Source organism: Maylandia zebra, linkage group LG13 (genome assembly GCF_041146795.1).
Source record: "Maylandia zebra isolate NMK-2024a linkage group LG13, Mzebra_GT3a, whole genome shotgun sequence".
NCBI classification, from domain to species: Eukaryota; Metazoa; Chordata; class Actinopteri; order Cichliformes; family Cichlidae; genus Maylandia; species Maylandia zebra.
The window spans coordinates 18,860,915-18,888,599 of record NC_135179.1 but is presented as its reverse complement, the minus strand read 5'-3'; the positions used below and the strand labels follow the sequence as shown (position 1 = coordinate 18,888,599).

At 37.8% G+C, this 27,685-nt stretch overlaps 1 protein-coding gene across 1 annotated transcript; it reads left to right on the top strand.

Moving 5' to 3' along the window:
* Positions 1-1,558: 1,558 nt before the first annotated feature.
* LOC101468212 (ATP-binding cassette sub-family C member 2) lies at positions 1,559-27,122 on the top strand. Its single transcript, XM_014409128.4, has 32 exons — positions 1,559-2,084; positions 3,110-3,286; positions 10,165-10,305; positions 10,382-10,519; positions 10,698-10,820; positions 11,133-11,188; positions 11,274-11,529; positions 11,682-11,869; positions 12,188-12,365; positions 12,840-13,094; positions 14,383-14,448; positions 14,607-14,744; positions 14,828-14,974; positions 15,054-15,138; positions 15,246-15,312; positions 15,636-15,762; positions 16,385-16,561; positions 16,889-17,056; positions 18,527-18,710; positions 18,944-19,079; positions 19,221-19,323; positions 19,409-19,628; positions 21,818-21,972; positions 22,867-23,022; positions 23,105-23,304; positions 23,420-23,546; positions 23,663-23,764; positions 24,744-24,887; positions 25,761-25,919; positions 26,010-26,176; positions 26,433-26,627; positions 26,734-27,122. The coding sequence occupies exons 1-32, from the start codon at positions 2,040-2,042 to the stop codon at positions 26,861-26,863; spliced, it is 4,710 nt and encodes a 1,569-aa protein (XP_014264614.3). The 5' UTR covers positions 1,559-2,039; the 3' UTR covers positions 26,864-27,122.
* Positions 27,123-27,685: the final 563 nt, after the last annotated feature.

Here is a 27,685-nt window from a genome sequence, read left to right as displayed (position 1 = left end):
ACATTTCTGTTGTTGTTTGGCTTATCTTTGCTTATCAGCTGGTGGCGTCTGGTCAGAGACAAAGTTTTTTACAAGTGAACAAAACGCTCTATCCTCTATTATAAGGGCAGTACAGAGTGATTATTCTTATTAAAGTACATTTTTGATAATAGTTTAGTCTACGTGTCAGTAGAAAGGAAAGCTAATCTGAGTTTTGATGACAGATAAAACAATCATATGTGTGTGTATATATGTACATATATAAGTGGAACCAGAAAAGTTTTTAAAGTCAGAGAAGAGTTTTTTTTTATTCAAATATTCATCTACATCTCTGAGTTTTACTTTTATCATATTTAAAATCTGCTACAGTCAGCTTTACCATTTCTCTGAAAAAGCTGCATCTTTTTTTCCTGCTGTGAGTGTCCTACCCTTTGTACAGATATCTTAAAATCAAGTCCTTGTCAATGTAATCGGATAAACACTGGATAACGACATGCATGAGTTGTTTTCACGTGTAACATAGCTGTCCTTGATGCTTTACACCCAATGAGTCATGTGATGTTACCAGACATTTTAATAATTAACCAGTTTTAGGACCATTGCAATCAGTAAAAGACTCACACACACTTGTGTGTTGTCACGCGCTTTAATAACCTCCCTGCTTAACGTGCTTTCCCTGTGTCATGCTGATTCTTCATTTAACTGCAACTACAATTTAGGAAGTCTCTATTGAAAAATTCACTGATAATCTTGTTTACCAAGTTGTTTATTGGTCTGCCATTAGTTGCGAGCATGGTTAGGAGTATGTACAGAGGTGAAGTTCAAAGGTGATTTTGTGTTTTCTCTTGCTGTTTTGAGAAGTGTCTGAGGTTTGCATAACACATAACTTCTATTGGTTTGTCAAAACCTATTGATTATTCTTAATCTTAAGTAGTTTCATTTTTATCCTCCTGTGTAGACAGACTCACTCCTATTAGCAGCGATGATTTTTTCATTTTATGGGTGATTGAGTCTCTGGTGCCTAGAAAAAAATTCTCCTACAAAAATAGTCCATCAACACAACTGACAGCAGCACAAAAGCTTTTTTTTTGTTAAGCTGTAAAAGCTTGATTGCTCCTCCAGAGACGCTCTCAACCTTTAGTTAAATTTCTGCAGAGCGCAGACAATGAAAATTAATCTATACTCAATCTTACGTTGCTCTTTGGTTTTTGGAGCATGCACCCTGATCAGAATGGGACACAAAAAACAGCAAACGAGAAAGAAACAGCTTCACTAGTTAGCAGTTTGTCAGCCTGCAGCTTGTTTACAGTTCAGCAGCTTCAACCTTCAGCAGCCTCATTCAAATGCATGACTACCCAAATCTAATCAAATTGATTTTGATCCGATTGAATCTGACTTTTGTTCCACAAATGAGTCTCGGTTCAGAAGACAGTGAAGACGTGCTGAGGAGAAGTGGAAACATAACAGGAAAAGGGGTCTAATGAGACCACTCCCTCCCTTTCCTGAAACACATGCCCTTTGGTGGGCTGTCCCCCAACACTGCAAAAACTGCATGGTAAGACTTATGCAAGGCCTTCTCTTTTGTGAGAAACCCATCTGCACGACATGTTGAACTTTAAACACATGAGTGTGGAGGAGTGTCTTTGTGCTGGTGCAAAGCTCGATGCTCAATGACTTTGCTAAATCTGTTGGATGTTCTCAGTGGCTCATTAGGAGAGCTGTAGTAGACTTTTTGAAGACACTGTTATCCAACTAAAGAACATCTGCCGAAAAAGAAAGAAATCAGCATTCGGGACATGACTATCAGTTCTTCTATTCTTTACACCAATCCAGTATAAGTGTCTTTTCTCTGCAGAGGGAATAAGCAACTTTTTCTTTCAGCTTAAAAGCTTCATGGATCAAAGTCCTTCACAGCCACATCCTGTAATTGTCAGTGGAGTGTGGGCGGACAGAGGAGAAAGCAGCAGTATTTGAGTCAAACGCGGCAGTAGCGGAGCAGAGGGTGAGAGGCGTCGGGTTGTCCGGTCAGCTGAGGTCGACTGAAGCCATCACTGTAAAGCATGTGTGCGGCAGCTCTGGAGGAGTACTGTGGGTCCATTTTTTGGGTGAGTTTAACAAACAGAAATAACTAAGAAGTAAAAAAGTAACTTTTAAGAATTGAGGAAAACTTGAAGAATTTAGGTAAATTGATTCACTGTGGCCTCCAGTGTTTTTAGCCTCTTGAGATTGAAAATCACTCAATAAGCTGATGCAAACACATATGTTTAGTAACCTACAAAGTAAATTGTCTGGAAAATAAGTTGAGAATTGCAAAAGATAGACACAATATCTTAAAACATCATGCCAGAAACCCGCTGATGTCATAGTGTAGCCAGATGTTTGAAGTCCTTTCTGTGCTTCTTTCTATGCTACTGTATGACAAGAGAGAAAATCTAACCTATTTGAGACAGATTAAAAGGCAGCATACATTGAAGACTTTGTCAGAAAGATTACACAATAATGAACAGCTGTTCATTGTTATCATTATAGAAGGTTGTGCTTCCTATTTTTCATAGGAAGCATGAAGTGGATTTTCCAAGAATACAGAAAAATAGATGATTAAGTTTTATACAGAATTTTATCATAAGCAGCATCAGCATTTCCTCCCCTTTACACATAGTAAATATGTGACAGGCCAGTAATCACTAGGACATGACGTAACCTGTGACTCGGCCACAGCTTTAATTCTGTGTTATTATAGATTTTTAAATAAAAACACTTGTTAAAGTACATTCAGATATGTGTCGCTTCAGTCACATGATGTTTGCTTCAATACAGTAATACATTAGCCATTAAAAGAGTTATGTATCGCTGTTAGCCACCTTCAAAAAGAAAACACAAAATGGTAAGGATTGCTGCTTTTTTCACATAAGCTACCATGTTATACTTCTAGTTTGAACTGTTTGGTCTGACGATAGTTAAACTTCGAACCATTTCTAGACTTTTTCAAAAATAATTTTACACATTAAACGTTTTAATCTGTGATAAACGGAGTCTGTGCCTGTGATTTAATATTGGTGGGAGATTGATGAGATTTGCCAGCAGGATTTTGTGATGCATGTGTGTTTGTGTGTGTGTATGTGCCCTTCAGAATGCTTCATATCTGGAGCGACCAGACCCAGACATCCCAGTATGTGTGGAACAGACAGTTCTTGTCTGGATACCTCTGGGCTTCCTGTGGCTCTTTGCCCCGTGGCACCTGGTGCCTCTCTTTAGAAGGCCAAAAGTAAACACAAAGCACCTGTCCAAGCTTTACATCTGCAAACAGGTAAGAAATACTCTCTGATAAAGACATCCCATCAAAAACACAAATGCTTAATTTTATAACTCAGCTGCCTGTTTTTTGGTTTCAAATGTTTACACCACGCATCTGCAATCTGGACCTTAACATGGAAAAATTGTCTTTTCTGTCGACATTTTAAACACTTTTTTTCAGAATGTGAATGTAAGATAAGGTTCAGCAGTTAAAGTTTGTACATCATTTTGTACAAACACATGCAAGGAAAATTCTCCTATAAGGTTTGTGAGTTTATTATAAATGCATGTACTGTGTATGTGCTGTTCTTTCGTGGAAAGGCCAAGAGATCCACACCAGAAGAACAAAGAGATGTGTCATTCCTGCACTCTGTAATTTCAGCAGAAAGGCAGGCATCTGTTATCAGTTCTCCAAAACCTTGAAGGGAAGAACTCAGTTTGTTTTCCCATTGTTACGGATTCAAATATTGGGGATGGATACAAGAGGAAAAACCAAAATAACAACACTGGTCCGGCCGGGTTGAGTCAAACGATGATTTTAATGATCACATGCGTGGGAGACGGACACCGTACGCAGACAGCATCAGATCTCAAAATGGTGGAGCATTGATCAAACTCTTATAGCCTCTAGTGGCCCCCACCTAATCATAAAAGCCTAAACATTCACATTCTTTCTCTCACACGGCGCCTAAGCTACGACCTTGGCTCCCTGTTTATCTGCTCCTGCTGAGATGGGGCAGAAAACCTCTCCAGTATGTTCTGTTCTCTTCTAATCAGACAAATAAGGCGATGACTTTCTGCGAACAGTATTTCTTATAACTCAGCAGTATAATGCATCATATAACAATATCATTCATTCACAATAAATCAGCAGTCTAATGTAATGCAAATCAGTTTAACAAATTCAATAGTTATCACCTTCTTGTAATTCAGGAGAATAATGCAAACTAAAACTACATAATAATTCACAATCTTTAATTAGGGGTCTAACATGGCATAAAATAATATTATAATCCCACAGTCCCCCTGTTGAGCTCTTTAGAATAAAGCTTCAAGCAATGTTTAATGCAATGCTTGTTATATGATTCTGATGTAACGATAATGCTGATGCTGAAATAACAGTAAAACACCCCCTTTTGTCCCGTTTATAAACTTCACACATAAACGTTTATAAATGCCTCTTTTAAATTATATTTCCCCCTGTTTTTCCCTTACTGACCACAGCAGGGGAAGCTTTGTTTTGATTCAGCCATGAATCCAGCTCACCTGATTCATCACTGAGCCCCACCGTCACTGGTAACTGACAGAGTGGCGCTGCATACTTGTCCTTTAATGTCACTATTTCCAATCTGTTAATTAGAGTGCTTAAACATGAAGTAGACTACGTCCACAACAAGTCAATACAGCTGTAAATGTGGCCAATTATCAATCTATTACCAATCAATAATGAAAAATAGCTTTTATTTTATTTTATTTTAGTCAATCACTCACCCAGAGGATCTCCAATCCCAGAAAATTCCTTCTCCTTATTTAATGAGTCCGTCCTCCTTCCATGCCTTGGTAACTGGTCCACCCAGAGCCATATCATCTTGAAATATACATACAACAAGCCAAACCACACCTTGGTCACACCAACCCTTTTCCGCCCTGAAGATGTCCAACGCCATCTTAGTCTGGACCAAGGTTTTAATAGTTTTGCAATTTTCATTAGTTTTTATTTTTATTTAGTTTCGACTTCAGATTTTCAATTTTCTGTCAGTTGTAATTAGTTTTTACCAATTGTTTGCTAGTTTAGTTTAGTTTCTATTTTTTTGAAAGTCCTTAGTTTCAGTTTAGTTTTGATTAGTTTCAGTTATATTTTTAGGTAAGCTAGGTTAGCCTTCTTGTGTGAGCTTTTCAAGTGCACTTTAAGGTTTGTGGGATTTTTTCCCTTTAGAAATGTCCCTCATAATTTGTGTCTTTCCACTACAAGACACTTGCTTTATCCAAAACACAGTCATATTCAAAGTAATCCCAAATTGGACTCTGGCGCTTTCTCCCGACTTTTCCTGACATGATTCTGTGCGTGGACGGAGCAGCAACACAGACGACTCGACTAACGTACTGGCCACCTGCTGGCATAATGAGACAGCAAGAAAAAATCTGGAAACTAAACTTCATTTTCACCCTTGACTATTGTAGGACACGCACACATCAATGAAACTAAACACATTTTTGCTATAAATTCAGTTAATTTTAGTTAGTTTTGTGAACACTCATTACAGTTTTAGTTAGTTTTCCTTTTTTTAATTTTATTTTATTTTCGTTAACGAAAATGTTTTTTCACTTCTAGTTTTCGTTATTTCGTTAGTTTTCGTTAATGATAATAACCTTGCTCTGCACACTGGAATAAACATCAACATTTTACTGCGTGTTATTTCACCATCTTATCGATTCCAATGCTCCATCCTTATTTGGTTTGCGACATTATGTTTATCTAGAACTCCACTCTGTCTCTAAATGTTTGAAGAATTTTTCATGTTTGGGGTCAAATTTTGAGAATTTGACCATAAATGAAATTTATGGTGTCATCACCCCCTTCGGGGCTTACTTTTCCCAGTGTTGATGATATTCCTCCCTATTCTTTGCAAGTACCCCCTTTTGGTGGCGAGAAACTGTTGGTGTGGTCAAGTGGGTGCTGTAAAAACAAAAGCTCAGGACAGAACAGTTATCAGTCATGTAGCCTACTTCATACAAAATTAGCATATATTTGATTTCATATTGATCCTCTGAGTGTAATGGTACATTTTAATTTGAATTTATCAAAGCTAAACACAATAATTTTTCTTTATTTTGGTTTTGTTCTTGTGCAGCACCACCTCCTATCACACGCCCCTGTCGGTTCTATCCTACTTTTAAATTGCTGACTATTTCAAGAAAGCACCTAAAAAACGGGGACCAGTGTTTATTATTACATATCTCCATTTTGAATGTGACAAGCCTACCATTTCCCTGTTATCCATAGATATTAATAGAGTTTTTTGGCTTTCCCCCCCCCCCCCTCTATAACAGTTAATTGACTTTTTACAGAGGCCCGCTATGGTTAATAATAACATGTTCAGTCATGAGTGAAATCAAAGCTTTTCTTCACTTTAGCATTTAACCTTCCCAACAATATAATGTGATATATTAATCGAAACACAGCTACTAAAACACAATATTCTTAATGCAAACATCAGTAACTCAAAATTAGCAACCAAAGGGTTAAGTCTGCAGTTCACACTCATGTGAAGCTACAGCCTCCCCCTTCAGTCCCTGTCATCCTTCTGTTCCTGTAAAAACAAAACAAAGCAAGACAAAACATCCACCCTTCTTTTATAGGCTGGGTGAATTGTTTGTGGACATTTACTAATCCTAAAGTCAGTACCGTTTTTTTCTCAGTAGCTCCGGCCTGATTTCAAGTCCTGTGTCTGGGACTCCAAGCCTGACTGATGGGTTTGATTATCAGCCAGCTCCTCCTGAGCCATGCTCAGTTTCTGCTCTGATGCCTTAAGCTCTTACTGAGGGCAGAAACCTCAGAGTCTTTTCCGTACAAGTCAGATTGAAGTCCATTGATGTTTCTCTTGCTTTGCTTCCACGGCCTTCTGCGGCTCTGCTGTTCGGCTCTTCTCAGAGGTCAGCTCCTGGCTGAGCCCCGACACCTGTGCCTGCAGCTTATTTTCTTCTTGTGCTTTTGTCCATTCTGAGGTGCCTCCTGACCTCAGTTACTCCTCCTGTCTCTGGCACGCCCTTTTTGCCGCCCGATCATCCGTGTTGGTCCGTCACTGTCCTGCACAGTTTTAATGCAGAGTTGTTAAGGTCAGAATTCTTTTGCTCGGCCTCACTTTTCATCTGGGCTTAATGGGCGTCTCGTCACAGCTCTGTCAGCTGAAGCTGTCTGGAAATCTCCCCCGTGTAGTGAAACAGGCCTTGGGTTTAACGCTCTCTGTCTCCGCTGCATGAGATCGTTTTCCTGCAGCAGTGTTGACATTTTCAGGTTGTTGTTGTGGGTCCAGCTGCTGTAGCATTTGGTCAGGGTCACATCAAAGATGGTAGAGGAGAGAGCAAAGATGGTAGGGGAGAGCAGGAGTCCAGGTCAGCCTCGGCTTTCCGGGCCGACAAAGCAGCCTGTAATAAAGCATAAAGAGAAAAAACAAAAACAAAACAAAAACAGACGAACAGGAAAATGATGTTGTGTTGGCTGTGTTATTCAGAGAGGGGAGAAACAACGGGGCCAGGCCCTGTGTCAGCCTTCTCTCCCCCTTTTTTTTGGTTTTTCTCACTATATAATCAACTCATAACCCACCAAGTTGACAGGACAACACAGGTACATGTTAAAATTCATAAGCTCATGTTTAAAAACCCAAAAAGGAATTTTCTTTCATTCAGTAATCACTTGTATTAATCAATCAGCAGAAAACATGTCACAATTTGAATCTTTTTACCACTAAATCTGTCGTGTCATCACTGGTTGGTCAGACCAGTGTCCCTTTTTTTTTTAAAGTTAAGTTGTTGTCCTGCAACCCAGAGAGTTTATTTGTTAGTAGTGGGTAAACTTTATCATTTAACAACAGGTGTATGTTAAGTATCGCTGCTTTAACTTTGCTGGAAAATCTTCACGTGTTCATGAATGTAAGCTGTTTCTTCATTGCGTGTGTGTGCGTTTGTAGGTGGGTTATTTTAACTTTTTTCTCAAACGAGGCATTTCTCTAACACGTGCCTTTCTTATATGTTTCTTTGGTTGTGTGTGTGTGTTTTTATTTTGTTTCCCAAAATTTGATTTCCCACCTTAAATAACAGCATTCCATGTCTTCAGTCAGGAGTTAGAGCTTGCTTGTGAGATTCAGGGACACATGGTGCCAATAACAATTCAGTCAAAAACTTGCCTGAAAATTTCCAGTGATGGTAACCAATAACTGGAGGAGAAGATGTCCTTTAAGCTTCTTTTCCGGGTGGGGACAAAGTGAGAGGTCAAGCTGTAAACTTTTGAGCCAAAGCTTGGCCTGTCTGTCGTCCCAATTCTGTTTATGCTTTTGCCGCTGTACTCAGGTTTCCAGGTTGAGAGAAATCCACCTGTATTAAAACACTAAAAAATTCGCTTAGTATTTCTTTTCTGAAAACATCCATTCGCTTCATCTGCCTAGATTTTACTCTCTCTCTCTCTTGGTGCACATTTCACACAGTCAGGCAGTTGCCTTTTATGGGCATGCAGAGTTCCTGTCTCACACACACAGCTACTCACTCCAGCAGCTGCAAAGCTGTCTTCTCGTCCTCTCTCCACACTCTCCGCCACAATCCTCCATTAATTTGAATGTATAAAACCAGTAATAATTATCCCTAGAAACACACCCTCAAGAAAATTCACTGTATTCAGTCATTTATTCATACTCACTGTGACAAATGCAATTCATGTAAAGAAGATCCCCTATAGGTGAAATTTCAATTCGGCATGACCCTGAAATAAGCATGCCTTTTATCTAAGTAAAATGAAATTACTACACCACCTCTAGTGCTGAAATTCGTGCTTGATCAAACCTTTTTGGGTTTTTAAACATGAGCTTATGAATTTTAACATGTACCTGTGCTTGAGCAACCACTAGTTATTCTGGAGTGCCCCAAGCTCCACAGTTACCAACTGACTATCCCTCAAAGAGGACAAGGCCTAGGCGTCCCCGGCCTTGGCAAGCGTTACCTCTGAGCACTGCGCTTCTTAGCAGCCTCTAACTGCCGTCCTATAATAATTTATAACACTTTAAAACAAAAGTCAACCCCCCAAAACAAGGGTATGACTGAGGCAGGTGCAACCTAGTGGTCAATGGAGCCTCAAACTCACAAAATGACCAACTCAGGTCCAACCATAACCAATGGAGCCTCTAACTTACAAAATGACCAATTCCCTATCAAACTACTTGAGCCTCTAACTCAATTTCTTAGCAGCCTCTAACTGCTTTAACTCATGAGATTTTTCATCAAAATCAAAACAGACATCTACCAGTAATTTCAGTGAGTAGACTTTAATTTTATCATGTCCAATTTGGCACACTTTGGAAATCGATTCAACAGGTAGTGCCTTACCTTCGTATAAGCCGGCTTATGCCCACTCACGTCAGACCACTGGCTCGTGCCTGTCCGTTCGACAACCTCGGACTGTCCAGACTTCCAACTTCCACCCCAATACCACAGGACGAGCCCCCAAACTGTTACGGATTCAAATTTTGGGGATGGATACAAGAGGAAAAACCAAAATAACCACACTGGTCCGGCCGGGTTGAGTCAAACGATGATTTTAATGATCACACACGTGGAAGATGGACACCGTACACAGACAGCATCAGATCTCAAAATGGTGGAGCATTGATCAAACTCTTATAGCCTCTAGTGGCCCCCACCTAATCATAAAAGCCTAAACATTCACATTCTTTCTCTCACACGGCGCCTAAGCTACGACCTTGGCTCCCTGTTTATCTGCTCCTGCTGAGATGGGGCAGAAAACCTCTCCAGTATGTTCTGTTCTCTTCTAATCAGACAAACAAGGCGATGACTTTCTGCGAACAGTATTTCTTATAACTCAGCAGTATAATGCATCATATAACAATATCATTCATTCACAATAAATCAGCAGTCTAATGTAATGCAAATCAGTTTAACAAATTCAATAGTTATCACCTTCTTCTAATTCAGGAGAATAATGCAAACTAAAACTACATAATAATTCACAATCTTTAATTAGGGGTCTAACATGGCATAAAATAATATTATAATCCCACACCATGAAAACATAAAAACACAGTACTGGTTAAAATCTATGAAAAGGCATTTTAAATAAAATAACATGATTTATTCTCCTGTCTGGTCTGTGTTTTCTTCCTTCAGCTTGTGGCGTCTCTGTTGTTCCTGACGGCCATAGCACACCTGGGAGTCACACTAGGAGAAGATTTTGGTCCAAACAGTGACCAATCTTCAGAAAATGCTGCTGCATACTACGCAAATCCAGTTTTATTTGCAGTCACATGGGTAAATAGAGCAACCTTTATATTTATTTAAATTTGAAAGGATTTGTTTTTATGTTCTGATGTGTCTTCTTTGTTAGATCCTTGTCCTGCTTTGCCATGAAGGATTAAGACGGGAAGGAGCAATAGACTCTGCCTCTATTTTCCTCTTCTGGTTGCTCCTTGTATTGTGTGACATCTTTCCTTTCCAGACCCTCCTACGAGAGGCTCTCAGACTGGTATGAGTGAAGACATGTAATCAAGTTGGATTAAAGTAGAAGACAAATAGTAGATTTACTCAGACATGGTGCAATAACTTGATATGATTGACTTTTAGCTCTCCATGTGTTGCATAACACACCATTTTCATCTTCGGGACCCTTTAAAGTTTTTCTTTCTCTCATTTTTGGCAATTAGGGCGAGGTCCGTGATGTCCCACGTTTCAGCCTTTTCTACATTTCTTTTGGGCTTGAACTGATTTCATTAGTTCTTTCTACTGTGGCTGATATTCCCCCAGAAGCTAAAGACTTTATAAAAAAGGTACCCTTTATTTGTTATTCATTTTTGTTTGTTTGTTTTCAGAGGATTAAGTTCATAAGCATATATTAACGTCCTAAGACCTGAACTCTTTCATGGCACACATTTTCAGTCGTTCTTTGCTATTTGGGCTGATTGGGACCTGATGAATGTAAAAACAAAGAATTACCAGATTTTTTTTTACTTGGTTTCTGAGAGCAAAATTTTGTATTTTGGTCTAGACAACCCAAAATGTGATGTCCACATATGTGGAAGCCAGGCCCTAGGGGGTTAAATATGATATGATATGATATTGCGCTTTTTTTTTATCCACAGAATCCTGAAGCAGGTGCAGCATTTTTGAGTAGAATAACATTCAACTGGTTAAACAGGTAACATTAAGGTCACTATAGTCGGAATCTTAACAAGCACCTACATATGTGCTCCATGTCTTCAAAGTTCTCATTGTTTTTACAGTATGGTCTTAAAAGGCTACAAACAACCTCTGGTTCAGGAGGACATGTGGGATCTGAATGAGAGTGATAGCACTGCTTTCATCAATGAGCGTTTCCAGCATTTCATGAAGCCTGAGTTGGATGCAGCTAGGGTCCGCTTCCAGAACAAGATGAAAAACAAATCAGCTAAAACCAGAGACAGTGCCCAGGAAAACCCACAGCAAAATGGGCTTTCCAGTGGTCTGGGGAAAGGAGTCAGTCAGGATGTACTAATGATGGTGAGAGCATTTAATCAAAATCACTTCCACTCACATGTACACTATATTGAGCTACAGTCCAAACACATTTCATTAACACCACTAATCAACATCACTATGTTTTTTTTCTGAATAAATCTCATCAACTGTGCTTAAACAATCTGTTCCTTTAGGAGGAAAGGGGGAAGAAGGAAGATGAAAAGAAGAAAAAGAAAAAGGACAAAAACAAGGAGGAAGAGAACTATCCCAATTCATGGCTCATTGCCACCCTTTACAAGACCTTTAAATGGATTCTGATCGAATCTGCCTTCTTCAAACTTGTGCAAGATGTGCTAACCTTTGTCAGTCCTCAGCTCCTTAAGTGAGTAAAGTATTGCAAAAATATTACAGAATCAAAAGTACAGAAACACATAAGAACAGTGTTGCTTCTGTTGCCCATGTAAACATTTTTAAAAATCCATTTAGCTGTCCTTGAAGGTTTTTAAAATCAACATTGTCAAAGCCTTTGGGTTAACTATTCACTATTTATTGATCAGTTTAAACAACTGATAACAGGAGTGCCTGAATGGAAAGAGAAAATTGCTAAATAAGTGTTAAAAAGGAAGCAGGAAAAAAGTGAAGGACACATAGTAGAAAGTGTTGAGATGCTATATCCATACGTTTTCTTTTTTTCCCCTAGATTGATGATCTCGTTCACTCAGGACAAATCCAGATATGCCTGGGAGGGCTATTTGTATGCAGTGTTGCTGATGGTGGTGGCTCTGCTGCAGTCTCTGACCCTGCAACAGTATTTCCAGCGCTGCTTTGTGTTGGGCATGAGGGTTCGCACTGCACTTATGGCTGCTGTGTACAAAAAGGTAAAACAAACGGGATTGATAGAATGACTTTTGTTTGACTTTGGTGTAAAAAAAATCAAAGACTACGTAATATAAATTACTTTAACATATCAGAAGTCATAAATTACCAGTCATTGCTTTCTGCTTAAGTTAATTGTCAGATGCTTTAGTTAAAAATCGCTTTCATCAGCACGAGTACATACTTATCACTTACAGGATAAATCTGTCTGCTCTGCCAGTAATACTTTCACTAATGATCTGATTGATTAACTCTACGAGTTCAAAAATCATTTTTGGCAACAACCCTCACCTTAATTGTGACGAATTATGATGCAATTAGAATATATATTTAATATATATATTTATATTTTATTACATTTTTCTTGCAATTCTTATATACCAGGAAATGAAGAAAATACTCATTCTAACATTGCCAAAAACTTCATGTACCTGCCACTTTTTGGCTGATATGCTTTTTTAAATTCCTTTTCTAAGGCATTAGTGGTGTCCAATGACACTCGTAAGGAGTCAACAGTAGGGGAAACGGTGAACCTGATGTCAGCAGATGCCCAGCGCTTCAATGATGTGACCAACTTTATCCACCTGCTGTGGTCCTGCCCTCTGCAGATCATCATATCCATTGTTTTCCTGTGGCTGGAGTTAGGGCCTTCTGTGTTGGCAGGACTGGGAGTCATGGTGTTAATGGTTCCAATCAATGGATTTCTGGCAACCAAGGCCAGAAAACTCCAGGTTAGCAGAGCTGCCAAATCATTTCTGTGTACAATCAATAGGTGTCTGAACAATGACACACATTTTTGTAGGTTTGACTTTCAGGTTTAAGTCAAGAGGCTTAACAAAATTATTGCATGCATTACAAGAATCTTTTTTTCAGTCCCCATTTTTTTAGAGGCCCAAAGTAAGTATAGTAGTATTAAAATGATACTCCAATAAGCAGAGCTCATTGGAAGGAACTCAACATGATTCATTGATATATAGGATTTCATTAAGCTATTCAGCGATTAGAATCTGAGAGTCCATCACAGAAGAACGGAAACCCAGTGGTAATAGGAATTAGGGCAGGACCCACGGGGGTCTAGAAGCTGTTGGTAGAGATGAAGATGGAGGCTTGGATGGAACCCAAGTAATAGAGGTGTTGAAAGATGATTGGACTAGACCAGTGATGTCAGCAATGAGCTGGACAGTGTGAGAAAGTAGAAGTGATGTAAAGCTTTGATTAGCCACCAAACACCTGGGAAGCAGATAGACGTGTGACTAAAAATGTTCCTTAATAAACTTCCATATGAACTTCATTTGTTTTTCCTTGGGTAGGAAAAAAACATCACTTAGAGTCTACCGTTAAGAGGGTTTACAAAAAACGGCAAATCAAATGAAGAAGTAGAGAAACAGAAATCAGCCAAACATGATGGAGACAATGGCATAGGCATGCATAGCTGCCAGTGGGACTGGATTGCTACTGTTTATCGATGATGTGACTGGTCATGAAAGTAGCGTGATGAACTGTTAGGTATACAGGGCTATTCTAAGTGCTAAATGCTCAGAAACCGAATGACTGACACTGGTTCAGTTCAAATGGGTAATAATTCAAAGCATATCAATAATTTCTAAAGACAAAGTAATGGGATATTCTTCAATGGCTGAGTTAGTCAACTGCTGTCAGCCCTATAGAACATGCTATTCACCTACTGAAGGCAGAAAGAGTCACAAACAGTGAGAAACTGAAGATGGCTCAGGCGTGGCCTGGCAGACAATCTCAAGGGCGGAAATAAAGCATTTGGTGATGTCCATGGGTTATAGACTTTGGCGTCCGTGGACTAAAGAAATGATTGTCCATTTATTTAAAACAGTCCTTATATTTGAAATTGTGTTTACTTTGAGTTACAATAAATATCAATGGCTTTAATTTCCAAACACTTAATGATTAATTTGTTTAATGTTTTAATCAAGGCTGAAAGTCTGCATTATTAATGTTAATTTTCTGTATTGCTTGTTTAAAGAGCTACATTGTGTCTCTTTTCAGGTAGAGAACATGAAGTTTAAAGATGAGAGAATGAAAATCATGAATGAACTTCTAAACGGGGTCAAGGTGAGCTCCCTTATTCAGTGTATCTATGGTGTATGTAGATGCCTTCCTTACATGTAAGGCTTTGATGCTTCATGAAACTGCATTCAGTAACTTGGACCATAAGTGCTTCCTTCTACCTCACTGCCTCCTCACTGTCTTTTTCTTTTGTCTCCCACCAGATTCTGAAGCTGTATGCTTGGGAGCCATCCTTCCAGAAGCAGGTGGAAGACATTAGAGGGGAAGAACTAAAAGTCATGAAGAAGTTTGCCTACCTGACAGCCGTGTCTACCTTTATCTTCACCTCTGCTCCAGCTCTGGTGAGTTCTGTGAAGGGATGTCATTGTAGAGACTAGATTCCAATGGTAAACAACCTTTTTTCTTAAACTGACTGTACTTGCAGGTTTCTCTGGCCACATTTGCAGTATTTGTTAGTGTGAGCAAGGATAATGTGTTAACTGCTGAGAAAGCTTTTACTTCCATCTCTCTCTTCAACATCCTCCGATTTCCTCTTGCCATGCTGCCCATGCTCATTGCTTCCATTGTGCAAGTAAGTGAACAGAACTAGATGAGACACATGTATCAAGCCTGTGATAACATCAAACTTAACCTGTTCTTTGAATTTTCAGACAGCAGTGTCTAAGAAGCGCCTGGAGAAGTTTCTGGCAGGGGAAGACATCGACAGTGACATTGTGCGCCAAGACCCCAGTTTCAGTATGTTCACCATTAGAATTTGCACTTGTTCTACAGCTGAAGATTGAAGCTTAGTCACAGTTTTTATCATCTGTTAAGCTCTGTCTTGGTCTGTGTTCATTTTTTAGATACTGCTGTGAGCGTATGTGATGGTTCCTTTGCTTGGGAAAAAGATGCAAAGCCTCTGCTGAAAGAGTATGTCTGTGTTGGTCATCAAAAAGTTACTAGTTAACTTAATTAACTGTGAGATGTTGCTTCAGGCACTTTTTAAAAGTTTTTCCTGTCTGGCTAAATTCAAACTCAGGATATGTTTAAAAGTTCACACAAATTTTCGTTTTCAACATATGAAACATCATCTGTGTCCTAGTTTAAATTAAACGTAGGGTTTAAATGATTTGCAAATCACTGCGTGCTTTTTTTTATCCAAATGGTACACTATGTTCCACACATTTATGAAACACAGTTGTATTTTTCCTACTGTTTTTACAGTAATGACCATATTTATTATGTGTGTCCAGTGTGAATTTGGACATTGAGCCTGGTCGGTTGGTTGCCGTAGTGGGAGCTGTTGGGTCAGGAAAGTCGTCTCTTATGTCAGCCCTCCTTGGAGAGATGCACAGTACCAAAGGTTTTATCAACATTAGGGTAATGGCTTTTTTTCCCCGTTTGTATCTGACAGTGTGCGTTAAAAAAAAAATCTTTTATTTCAATTATTTTCTTTAGTGTATCAAATGAAGAGCCTTTTCTTATTTCTCCTCAAAACTGATTTCATCGGGAGATTATTATTGTTTATTTAAAGTTTTTATTTGTTTTTTAAATGTAAAGAACATTATTCTTGATCAATGATTTTCTGGGTTTATTTGATGAATAAAAGTATGGAATTGCCATAAACAGAAGTCAGTAAAGTCAACTGGAAACAGAATACAATAAAGAGCAAAAGACTTTATTGAAGAGAGCAAAGATATTAAAAAAAAAAAAAGGCAGAACATACATTATTAAAATGTACAGACCCTAAGATTTCAATGAAACTTGTGTTCTAAACCATCAGTTCTTAGGGTGTTTTTAAATCTTTAAAAGGTTGAGAAATGTAATAACAGTTCCTTGTATGTCTCCTTCTTACACAAGTATCTTTAGTTCAGGTATTATTTCCTCCTAGCCAGTGTAACATTTGTTCTGGATGAAAAACTGCATGAATGCCAAAATTTCTATGGCAAAATAAAAGGTTGGTTAGACATCAGCAAATGAGTTTCACTGTATTTCTTTCCAGGGTTCTCTTGCTTTTGTGCCACAGCAAGCCTGGATTCAAAATGCCACTTTGAAGGATAATATCTTGTTTGGATCTCCACATGAGGAAGAGAGGTTCAAAAAAGTTATACAGGCCTGTGCTCTTGCCCCAGACCTTGAGCTGCTGCCTGGAGGAGACCTCACTGAGATTGGAGAGAAAGTGAGTTGCACTTTGAATTATTCAAGTTTTAGGTTACACAAATATTTTTATCTTTATAAAGATTATGTATATGGTTTTTATTGTTTGTAAAATATTTATTGGTGATATTTTCAGAAATAAAAAAAAATCACATTTACAATGTAGATGTCTGAAAAACTCATGTATCAAATATGATGCACTTGGCATTACAGGGTTAATGCTATATTGAAATGTTGTTCTTGTGCTGAAGGAAAAGCTTCTTTGCATTTAAAAGAAGCTCTGTGTGGGGTTTTTTTTAACCTATTTTTGCCTCTGCTTTTCTTTTCCCCTCCTTTCTTCTCTTCTCAGGGTATCAACCTCTCAGGGGGTCAGAAGCAACGTGTGAGTTTAGCCAGAGCGACCTACAGTCAGGCTGATATCTATCTATTAGATGACCCTTTGTCTGCCGTGGACTCTCACGTAGGAAAGCATCTCTTTGAAAAGGTTATTGGACCCAATGGAATACTTAAAAACAAGGTTTGTGCTTGACTGCTTGTATTGTGATCAACATTAAATATTTCACTTTAAAATAGCTATTATTTGGAAACCGGGCATGTAGTTTGTAATGGAAAAAACTTTTTAACCAAAAGTTGCTGTGTTCGTTCCTTTGGTTTGTTCCTATATAAAATTTTGTTTTGTAGGCTCACCAGTCAACTCTGTCTGTGAAGGTTCTCAGTCAACCAGGTCATCGTAGTCTAAGGAGCTTGGAAAGAAAAGCGTCTGGACTTCTTTCACCTCTCATCCAAGAAACTTCTCCAGGTTCATCCCAAAGACAAAACTCCAAAACACTGTAAAACTTAACAATGTAGTACATGCTGTACAGTGTAGCGAGGAATGCCCAGACCTCTACATTGGAGAAACCAAACAGCCACTTCATAAACGCATGGCACAGCATAGAAGCGCCACCTCCACGGGACAAGACTCAGCAGTCCATCTGCATCTAAAGGACAAAGGTCACTCTTTTTAGGATGCCAATGTTCACATTTTGGACAGAGAGGACAGATGGTTTGAAAGAGGAGTGAAAGAAGCCATCTATGTCCACTGTGAACGGCCATCTTTGAACCAAGGCGGTGGTTTACGACACCAACTTTCTGCCTTCTATAATCCAGCTCTGAGACCCTTCCCAGATGCCTTAATGCCCATTCATATCCTGGGCCATTTGACCTCAGGAAATCACATGATAGGGTGGGGCGAGGTTTTACAGCCTGTTTATCCGAAACCTTGGCTGATAGTGACCTAAACCCGTTTTTATGCCTTGGCTCATGTGTTTAGGTAGAGGATCATCAAGGGGTCCTTTGTCCCACTTTGGAGGGAAACTCCCACAGGGCTTAAATCTGGGACTCTCCACCATTTGACCCTAGAACTGAAGAAGCTTCTCGGATGAGAGGTGAAACGTCTTCAAGCAACTTAAAGAAGTCCAGACGTTTTTCTTTCCAAGCTCCTTAGACTATGATAGAAAATATCACAAAAGTTTGATAACTTTTTAAATGATTTTAAATGATTAAACCAACTGTTGTGAATTCAATCTATGAACTGCAATTTGTTTTCTTTCAGTTTTAAAATAGTGTATTTGTGAATTTTTTTTAACATATGCACTATTTTATAATTTTTCTAAAATACCATTTGATAAAAAAGTTTGGATGTTTTGTTAAATTTTTTAAAATATTGTTGGGTGTATATTTAATTCTTCTAATAATTGTCGAGTGAAACTAAACTTAAACTGATTCAACTGAATTTAGGTATATTTATTCTTATATTAATAACTATCTCATTCAACATATTTATTAATGCCTACTTTAAATTTAATTAATATGCTTTATTACTACTTCTGTGACACCTTCTTTATCTGATAGCCGATACAATACAGTACATATGAATATTTTTATTTATTTGGCTTAAGTAATTTGTGATTTCAAACTTCAGTCTCATATATCTCTGACCATACAGACTCGTATCCTGGTGACTCATGGCATAAGCTTCCTGCCATACGTGGATGAAATAGTGGTTTTGGAGAATGGAGTCATTTCTGAAGTTGGATCCTATGAAAACCTTCGTGCCAGTGGAGGAGCTTTTTCTAAGTTTCTCGACACATATGCCACTGAGCAGAACAATCAGAGAAATTCAGAAACAGGTGATTGCAACCTTTTCTTAGTATATTAGGAATATGATCTGCACACATTGCTTGTTTTGTTAGTTTTACAACCAAAATCTATGCTAAAATTATACATCACAAATATGAATTAATTAATTACATTTCTTTTCTCATCTTTTAAGGATACTTTGTGTTGATGTTGTTCACATATTGACCCAAATACCATAAATTACTGCCACATATGTAAAACACCATGTATATTGTTAATTTAGGTGAGGGCCAGGACGCAGAAGACTTTGAGCTCATCCCAGGTGGAGACGATGCCCAACCTGACGGTGCTTTGGAGGACACTGTATCACTTACACTTAAGCGAGAAAACAGCATCCGCCGCAGCCAGCGCAATGGCAGGTTCGAGCTTGTTAAAGTTGCAGATTAAACCAGGGAAACAGCTTGTCTCAAATAGCACCTTTAGCAGAATGTGCAACACATATGGACAATATATAATAATTTAATCATGTTTTACCAGATCATTTTTCTCACCTTTTTTAGTGTCAGATTAAGAAGAAATACTTCCATTAAAAAATCTGCAAATGCTGATGAACCAAAGAAAGGCCAGAAGCTTATAGAGAAGGAAACTATGGAAACAGGACAGGTAACACAATGTTTTTCTACAAATAGCACAAGATTACAACAAATGATTGCCTGTTTCCTGAGTGCCGTCTCGCGCTGATTTCCAGGTGAAGCTTGCAGTGTTCCTGCAGTACCTGCGAGCCATGGGCTGGGGATATTCTGCCATGGTTTTCCTGATTTACTTCATCCAAAACGCTGCTTTCATCGGTCAGAATTTGTGGCTGAGTGACTGGACCAGTGATTCTGTGGAGTACTACAACATGACATACCCTTCCTGGAAGAGGGACACAAGGGTGGGAGTGTTCGGAGCTCTTGGAGTGGCTCAGGGTAACTGAACACTGAATCCTTTTCTATTTGCAAATATTTTCATGTTAATTAAGTTCAAGGAACTGTATGTCTTGGAGAAAGAAAAATTCCCCCACCGCAAAACACAGACAAGGACAGAAGATGAGATTGAGATAGTTACAGAACTAAGGACTAAGAATATAAATAACAAAACTTGGGAGCTCAAGGGAAATAAGATTAAACTCAAAAGAGAGAAAACATTAGGACAAGAACATAAAAACTTCACAAAACAGAAATAAAATTCAAAGCCAAAACCATCAAACTTAAAGCACATGGCCCAAAAATCTAGGATCCTAACACATGCGTAGACAGCCATATTAATTACTACTCTTTCTTTCTTGCACATAGGTCTTCCCATCAGTCAAACATATAACATGTGACTTCTCACGGGAAGAAGTCCCGTGAGATGAACGAAGCTCAACCACTCAAATTTTGTTATATTTGATTTTCCCACATACTGATTCTTAATTCTTAAAAACCCATGACAGTTAGCTTATCATCAGTCTATGGACAATGCAAAGCTTTCAGTAATGTAAGTAATAAGGCAATCAAATCATAGAGTATTAAAGCTGTGAGTCATTTGGGTATTCAATTTTAAATCCTGTGGTCTTGTTGCCCCTATCAAAGACCGTTTTCTTCCTACAGCCATGCTATGATCAGATCAAGTTGCCATGACAACTGCCCCCAGCTTCATTTCTTGATCTCCAATGGCTTCTTCTCAAGATATATGATATGTTATTAAGTGGGCTATACAGACCGTATGTCTGTTCATTTTCTCATTTAATAATCTAACTCATATAAAGGCTTCAACTTATCTCAGTAACTGTGATACACACAGAGGATGCCACACCTGAGATTCAGTTTCTCACTAACAGCTGTGTTATTTGAACAGAAAATAAAATAAACTAAATGTCCGGAGGCCTGGCCGAAAGAAACAAAGATGTGGAAGCAACACAATGGGGCGAGAGACCTGGAATTTCCGTCTCTAAACTACTCATAGTATAAGAAACTAGAGGAAAATAGGAAAGATGCTAAAAAGCTGCTTGGGCTGGGCGAAGGATAGCAAGAGCCTTTTCCTCTAAATAGAAGCTCAGTGGCAGACGCATCTGTGAAAGTAGGAGTAAGTACATAAGTGAAAAAGGTGAGAGAAGAGCACAGAGGACGAGAGAAGAAAGAGGAAGCAAACACAAGGGAACAGCACGTAACACATAATTTCTATAGCATGTTCTTGTTCTTTCTTTATTTGCACTTTAACAGTATTTTTTATACTGCGTAAAGATTTTCTTTCTGTTTGACTGGATATTAAAATAATAAAGAAACATTGTGTCCAGTCGATATGCAACTCATTTTATAACAATTTAAATAGTTAATCTGTTTCTCAATAATATCGTATGCTTATGCTTATCTTATACTGTACAATCGTATGCTTACCTTATGCTTGTAGATATACTTGGGTTTTTCCAGTAGACAGTTATTGGGATATTCTGGACTTAAAATATTATTCAATGATGTGTATAAAATTTGCAAATTGTGGTAGAACTTGAAGGCTTGCAGTTCTTCAAGTACTTAAATCATAAAATATCTCATTTCAAATTCAGTGATGTTAAAACCATAAAAGAAAAAGCTAAATTGATGTAGCCCTATTCAACATTTCAGAATAATGCTTGTGCTAACATGGGGCCTAATTTTAGGAACTTTAAGTATTTAGCTAACAGGTAATTAGTGTAAAGAGGGTTTAGAGTGGGTGTCTGTGAGTGTGTGTGTGTTTTTTTTTTTTTGTTCAGAATAAAAGAGAACACAAATACAGTAATTATTCCCTGAATTATTAAATGCAGGGGTATATTTTCAGCAGTAACTAGTGGATCGTGTTTTAAGATGTACAAAGGTAACTGTCTCTGCATAAGACAGACAGACTCGGGTGTACATTGAAATTTTGTACCTCGTCATTTTATTTGTCCCTTTTTTACAAGCTAAACTTTGTCATTAGGAATATTTGATTTTTCAAACTTGGTCCAATCCAGTTAACTTTAGACAGTTAGAATTTGTACAAGTAATTGTTGCAAATGGCATAAAAAGCACACTTGAGTCTTATGTTTAATGTTCCATTCAAAGTGGATTTTTCTTTGTGAAGAGTATAGAATAATTTAGAAACCCTCCTACCTTTACTGCAGGTCTCTTAGTGTTCGTCGGCACACTGCTCCTAGCAAATGCTTCTGTCGATGCATCTCGTATCCTGCATTCAAAACTGCTTAACAACATCCTGCGAGTTCCCATGGTTTTCTTTGACACCACACCTATTGGAAGAGTGGTCAACCGCTTTGCAAAGGTAGCATTTGTATTTCACTTTTTAATCATTCCTTTTCTAGATTTCATTATTTTCTCATCCTGTGGCTTTTATGTTTACAAGTACAAGATGCAATTATTTTTTAATTCCATTTTTCAAAATTAATAGAAGTGGAATGTTCCCCAGTTCTGCTTAAACCTTTGCATACAGTCCTTCCCAAATGCCTCCTCAAGTATACAAGAATGTACCCTGGTCTGTCTGGAATTGGTACAGGTGTTAGTAGAAACTAGAGTAAAAAAAAATCAGGATTAGATTATTTTAATGTATTCTGAGTAGCTTGAAAGCAGTGTTATGAGTCATAGTTCAGTTTATATAACAGGGTTTATATCTAACCCGTCTAACAAAAACCAAAGGTCTTGTGTTCTTATCTTGTTTTACCCACCCGCTATGATCGCCATGATGCAGCTCCAGTTGTAAAAACACTTTCATGCTGTGAAAACTTATTTTAAACTCTTTTACAAAACCTTTGCTTTTAGGACGTCATCCTCTCATCTAGCTCTAGAACCTTCTCTCTTCCAGTGTGCTGAGTAGTCTTTGACCAGTTTGATCTTACTATATTCTATTTATCAACAAAAAATGTAATTAGCTTTTGATATATATTTATATACCAACTTTGCCTCAAATTTCAAAGTACACAAAAAAGTTGGTGGATAAACCATTAAAAAAACACAAAAAACACCTCCTTTTATTGACATTTGCACCAAGTTCCTCATTTCAGCAGGTATTGTGTTTTGTTGTGTTATTTAACACTTTTTTTGCTCTTATAATTTCACCATTTTTAATATTACTTTTGATTTTTTTACATGCACTTTATTGATAAAAATGTACTTGACTTGTGTTTTAATAAATACTAACTTTCCAACTATTATCCTAAAGGATATTTTTACTATAGATGAGGCCATTCCTAATTCCGTCCGCTCCTGGCTCCTCTGTTTTCTGGGTGTACTGGGGACGCTATTTGTCATCTGCCTGGCAACCCCTTTCTTTGCCATAGTCATCATTCCTTTGGCAGTGATCTACTTCTTTGTACAGGTAAGCCGAAAGAAGAAGAAGATTTGCCTAACTAACTAAGAATAGGAAACTAATGTTGTTTTGTCTTTCTCTCTACACCCAGCGCATTTATGTCGCCACTTCAAGACAGCTGCGGCGACTGGACTCTGTGTCTCGCTCACCGATATACTCTCACTTTGGTGAGACGGTGTCCGGCCTGTCAGTGATAAGAGCCTACAGGCATCAAGAAAGGTTTCTTAAACACAATGAAGTAACTATAGATGAAAACCTCAAAAGCGTCTACCCGTGGATTGTGTCTAACAGGTCAGATATTCAACGGTGTACCTGCAAACACAGAGAAGCATGTGATGTAAATTGCTCATAAAACTGACCCTAACATTTCACTGTTAGACATTTCACTCACTTGTTTACTCAACAGATGGCTGGCCATACGTCTGGAGTTTGTTGGAAACCTGGTGGTGTTTTTTTCTGCTCTGTTTGCTGTCATTTCCAGAGATTCTATTGACAGTGGCCTGGTTGGCTTGTCTATATCATATGCCCTTAATGTGAGCCATTAAAACACTCATACGTTTATCATTATTTCATCACTGTTTATGTATTTGGTAATACTAAAATCCAGCAATAATTTAAACACTGACGTCTATTCTACACTGTTCTGCAGGTAACCCAGACCCTCAACTGGTTGGTTAGGATGACCTCAGAGCTGGAGACCAATATTGTAGCTGTGGAGAGAGTGAGTGAATATACTGAGCTTGAGAATGAGGTATGTAGAAGATTTTTAATGACAATTCTCTTTATTAGATGAAACTCTACTGTTATCTTAATAAGGCATGAATTTCAAGATTCCTTCAGGTTGTTAGTTGATTGTAAGCACCACAATGCAACGGGGATAAAAACATAATAATAATAATAATAATACAATTTAGTACAATATCGTACACGTACACTGGGCTTTAGCTGCTGATCTTGAGTAGTGACACATTGTTACCTTCGCCAAAGAGGTTATGTGTTTTTGTAGCATTTACATGCTTGCCGTTCTGTCTGTAAACATGACAGCTGGGAAGTTTTGACTGAATTTTGATTAAACTTTGTTGTTTGAGTTTACAGTGGGATCATGTTAACAATCCACTCAAATATGGCTTACGGCCACCAGGGTCTTCAAGGACAACTCAATGATTTATTGGTTGAAAATGGACAAAAAGCCTTAGAATCTTTGGTGTATATGGTCAACATATAATACTACCATATAAACACCACAGCTACTGCCATTGATTGTGCTGACAACATTTAGATATATAGGGAATGAATAATGGGGACTCTAAATATCAAGTTACTCTGGATCTCTTCTTCAAGGTCAAATAATGACAATCTTTTAATAGGTCAGACTTATATAACATGCCATATATATTTAAATAAACTATGTTAGAAATTTGACTTTGTTTGTATTGGCAACATTTGTTTTATTATGACATTCTTATGTACATTACAATAACAGGTTATAAGTGTTTAAATACGTAGCAATTCAAATACAACTATAATGTTGAAATTTTGTTGCTTAATGCATGTTTATGTAGGTTTTGATATTACTATAATATCTTTGTATGTATATGTGAGTGCTTCAATTTAAGAAAAGATATATTCTAGTGGTTATCTTAGCTAGTCTTGATAACGTCTGCATAATAATGAAGACGTTATCAAGACTAGCTAAGATTCATTTATTCTGTTTGTGTTTGTTGTTACAGGCTGACTGGGTAACTGACACTCGGCCCCCACAGCAGTGGCCAGAGGCAGGAAGAGTGAAATTTGAGAACTACAAAGTGCGTTACAGACCCGAATTGGATTTAGTGCTGCATGGAATCACTTGTGACATCGACAGCACTGAGAAGGTACGTGTTTGTGTGTGTGTGTATCTGAAAGAGAGACAAAGTGAAAGAGAGAGAGCATGCATGTATAAAGTTCATGCAGGATTTATTAATATGTTAATGATTTACAGAGTAACCTCGTAGATCAAATAGATCAAGATATAGAAAACAATATCTAATATGTTTTTCACACGAGATACAGATTCAAATACTATAAAAATTCTTGTTTTTTGCATGGAGGTTGCTTAAATTATAGCTTGGTTTTTTTCCTCTATCACTAGCTTCTAAAATAATAGCGGTTTCTCAAGTGTAGCTTACAGATGGTAGACTTTAAGTTTATTTTTAGTTGAGTTTAGAAAAAAAATAATTTGTATTTTAATGTAACTTTGTCCTATAAAGCACTGACATTCTGTACTTTAGTTTTTTTGATGTTTTACGGTCCAGTCTGTTAATTATTTACTCAAAAAAAAAAAAAAAAAGCCACAGAACAAACAGTAATGACAATAATTGATTTTAAACAAACAGTAAAAAATAATGTAAACTGTCAGCTTGTGTCTTTAGTTGTACATCACTCTATACTATAAACAACTGTGATATCCAAATATGTAACTAGCCTATCTTTAGGATAAAATGTCAAATGACATACTGATAATGTGAAGTGGACACAATGTGAACACCCTGAATACAGTGAAGTCAAAGTACACATTAGAAAAGACAGTCTGTATTGCAACAACATATAAAAGAACAAGATATAGCTCCTTATGTTGTGGAATTATCTACAGTCAGCATTGTTTAATGCCTTTTCTTTACCTGTTGTGACAACAGTTTATGAAAACTTTTTTCAAATATGTGCCAGCTGTTATTTTGATCTTATGTGTTTTCTCTCACTGCATTCAGATCGGTATTGTCGGTCGCACAGGAGCTGGGAAATCAAGTCTTACCAACTGCCTGTTTAGAATTATTGAAGCTGCTGAAGGTTACATCCGCATTGATGATGTAGATATCTCTAAAATAGGCCTGCATGACCTGAGAAACAGACTCACGATTATACCACAGGTATACACATCAATATAGACAATAACCTTGTCAAAGAATTAAGTATATTATTAAAAAAATACACTGACATTTTTAATCCCATGTGCACAGGATCCCGTTTTGTTCTCGGGGTCACTGAGGATGAACCTGGATCCATTTGACAAGTTCAGCGATGAGGAGATTTGGAGAGCGCTGGAGCTCTCTCATCTAAAGAGCTATGTATCAGGGCTGCAGGAAGGATTACAGCATGAAGTGGCAGAGGGAGGAGAAAACCTCAGGTGGGTAATAAAATTAACAATACAGCCTCTGTGGTCATTTGAAAATGATGATGACTTCAAACTCAAACCTAGGGAATGTTGGCACATAAGCTGCAAAATTCTTTAGATGTATACCTTTTCCACACTTCATTAGTCTAAACCTAATGCAATTTTCAAAAAAACATGCATGCATAAACTTTCATATACACATGAGTTCCTTGTGTGCTTTTTGCATAAACCCTCTTGAGATATCAATACTTTAATACAATCTTTCCAGTGTTGGGCAGAGGCAGCTGCTGTGTCTGGCCCGAGCTCTCCTGAGAAAGTCACGTATCCTAATTCTGGATGAAGCCACGGCAGCTGTTGACCTGGAGACAGACAACCTGATTCAGAACACCATCCGCAAAGAGTTCTCAGACTGCACAGTCCTTACCATCGCCCACCGCCTGCACAGTATCATGGACAGCTCTAGGTGAGTTATACCTTTTCCCTTAACATTTTTGGATGAAATTTTTGGAATTCATGACAATGTTTTTTCTCAGTGGGCTACTATTAAATCCTGTGCTTCTTTCCAACAGGGTAATGGTGCTTGATGCTGGAAAAGTAGTGGAATTTGATTCGCCGAGCAACCTGCTTGAAAAGGAAGGTCATTTCTACGCCATGGCAAAAGATGCTGGGATAACATTAGAAAGCAACACAAATTTATAATGTCTACTTATACTGTTTTTTTAGGGAAGATTTACGGCCACAATTTTCTGTGTATGTGTTTTATTTGTAGGTTACATTGTGAAGACTGGATTTTACGTTTATGTAAAGAAACACTGACATATGTATTGTATTTATAGGGAAAAACATAGGGAAAACATATTGTATATGTAACACATTTTATGTGTGAAAAATAAAATTTATTTCTGAAATCATGCTTAAACTGGTTTTAAATAAAAAAAACACTCTTTTTTTGACACAATGTTATCAGTTTATGATTGTGCACTTATTTGTATTTTTATATGACAGCAACATGCAAACATCTTGCCTGTGTAAGATCAGGTTCCCACAAACATGTGTATATCCAGGAACTAAAAAAATCAAATAATGAAATCAATTAATACTGATCAGGCCTCTGCATCCATTTACATCCATCTATTAAAACTGGCTTTGGAATGGATAAAACAGGCTAATATTAGGCTTCGGGAATGGTCTTCCCAACCCTAACCTCAACCTTACTGAAAATTTGTGGATTACACTTAAAACCGGGTCTATGCTAGGAAACTCACCCATTTAAACTCTACCAATTCTGTCCAGAAGATGGTCAAATATCCAGCCATAATTACTCCAGAATCTTGTTGACAGCAACCAAAAATGTCACCCTGAGGTGTAACTTACAATATTTGACCAAATATTAGTAGACATGTACTCGGTATGTGTGCTGTACAATCATTCCATCCTGGAAAACGATGACTTCAAAGAAATCATTAAAAGACAAAAAGTGTGTTAGGGGAAAAGTCTTACATAACTGAGACTTATGAGACT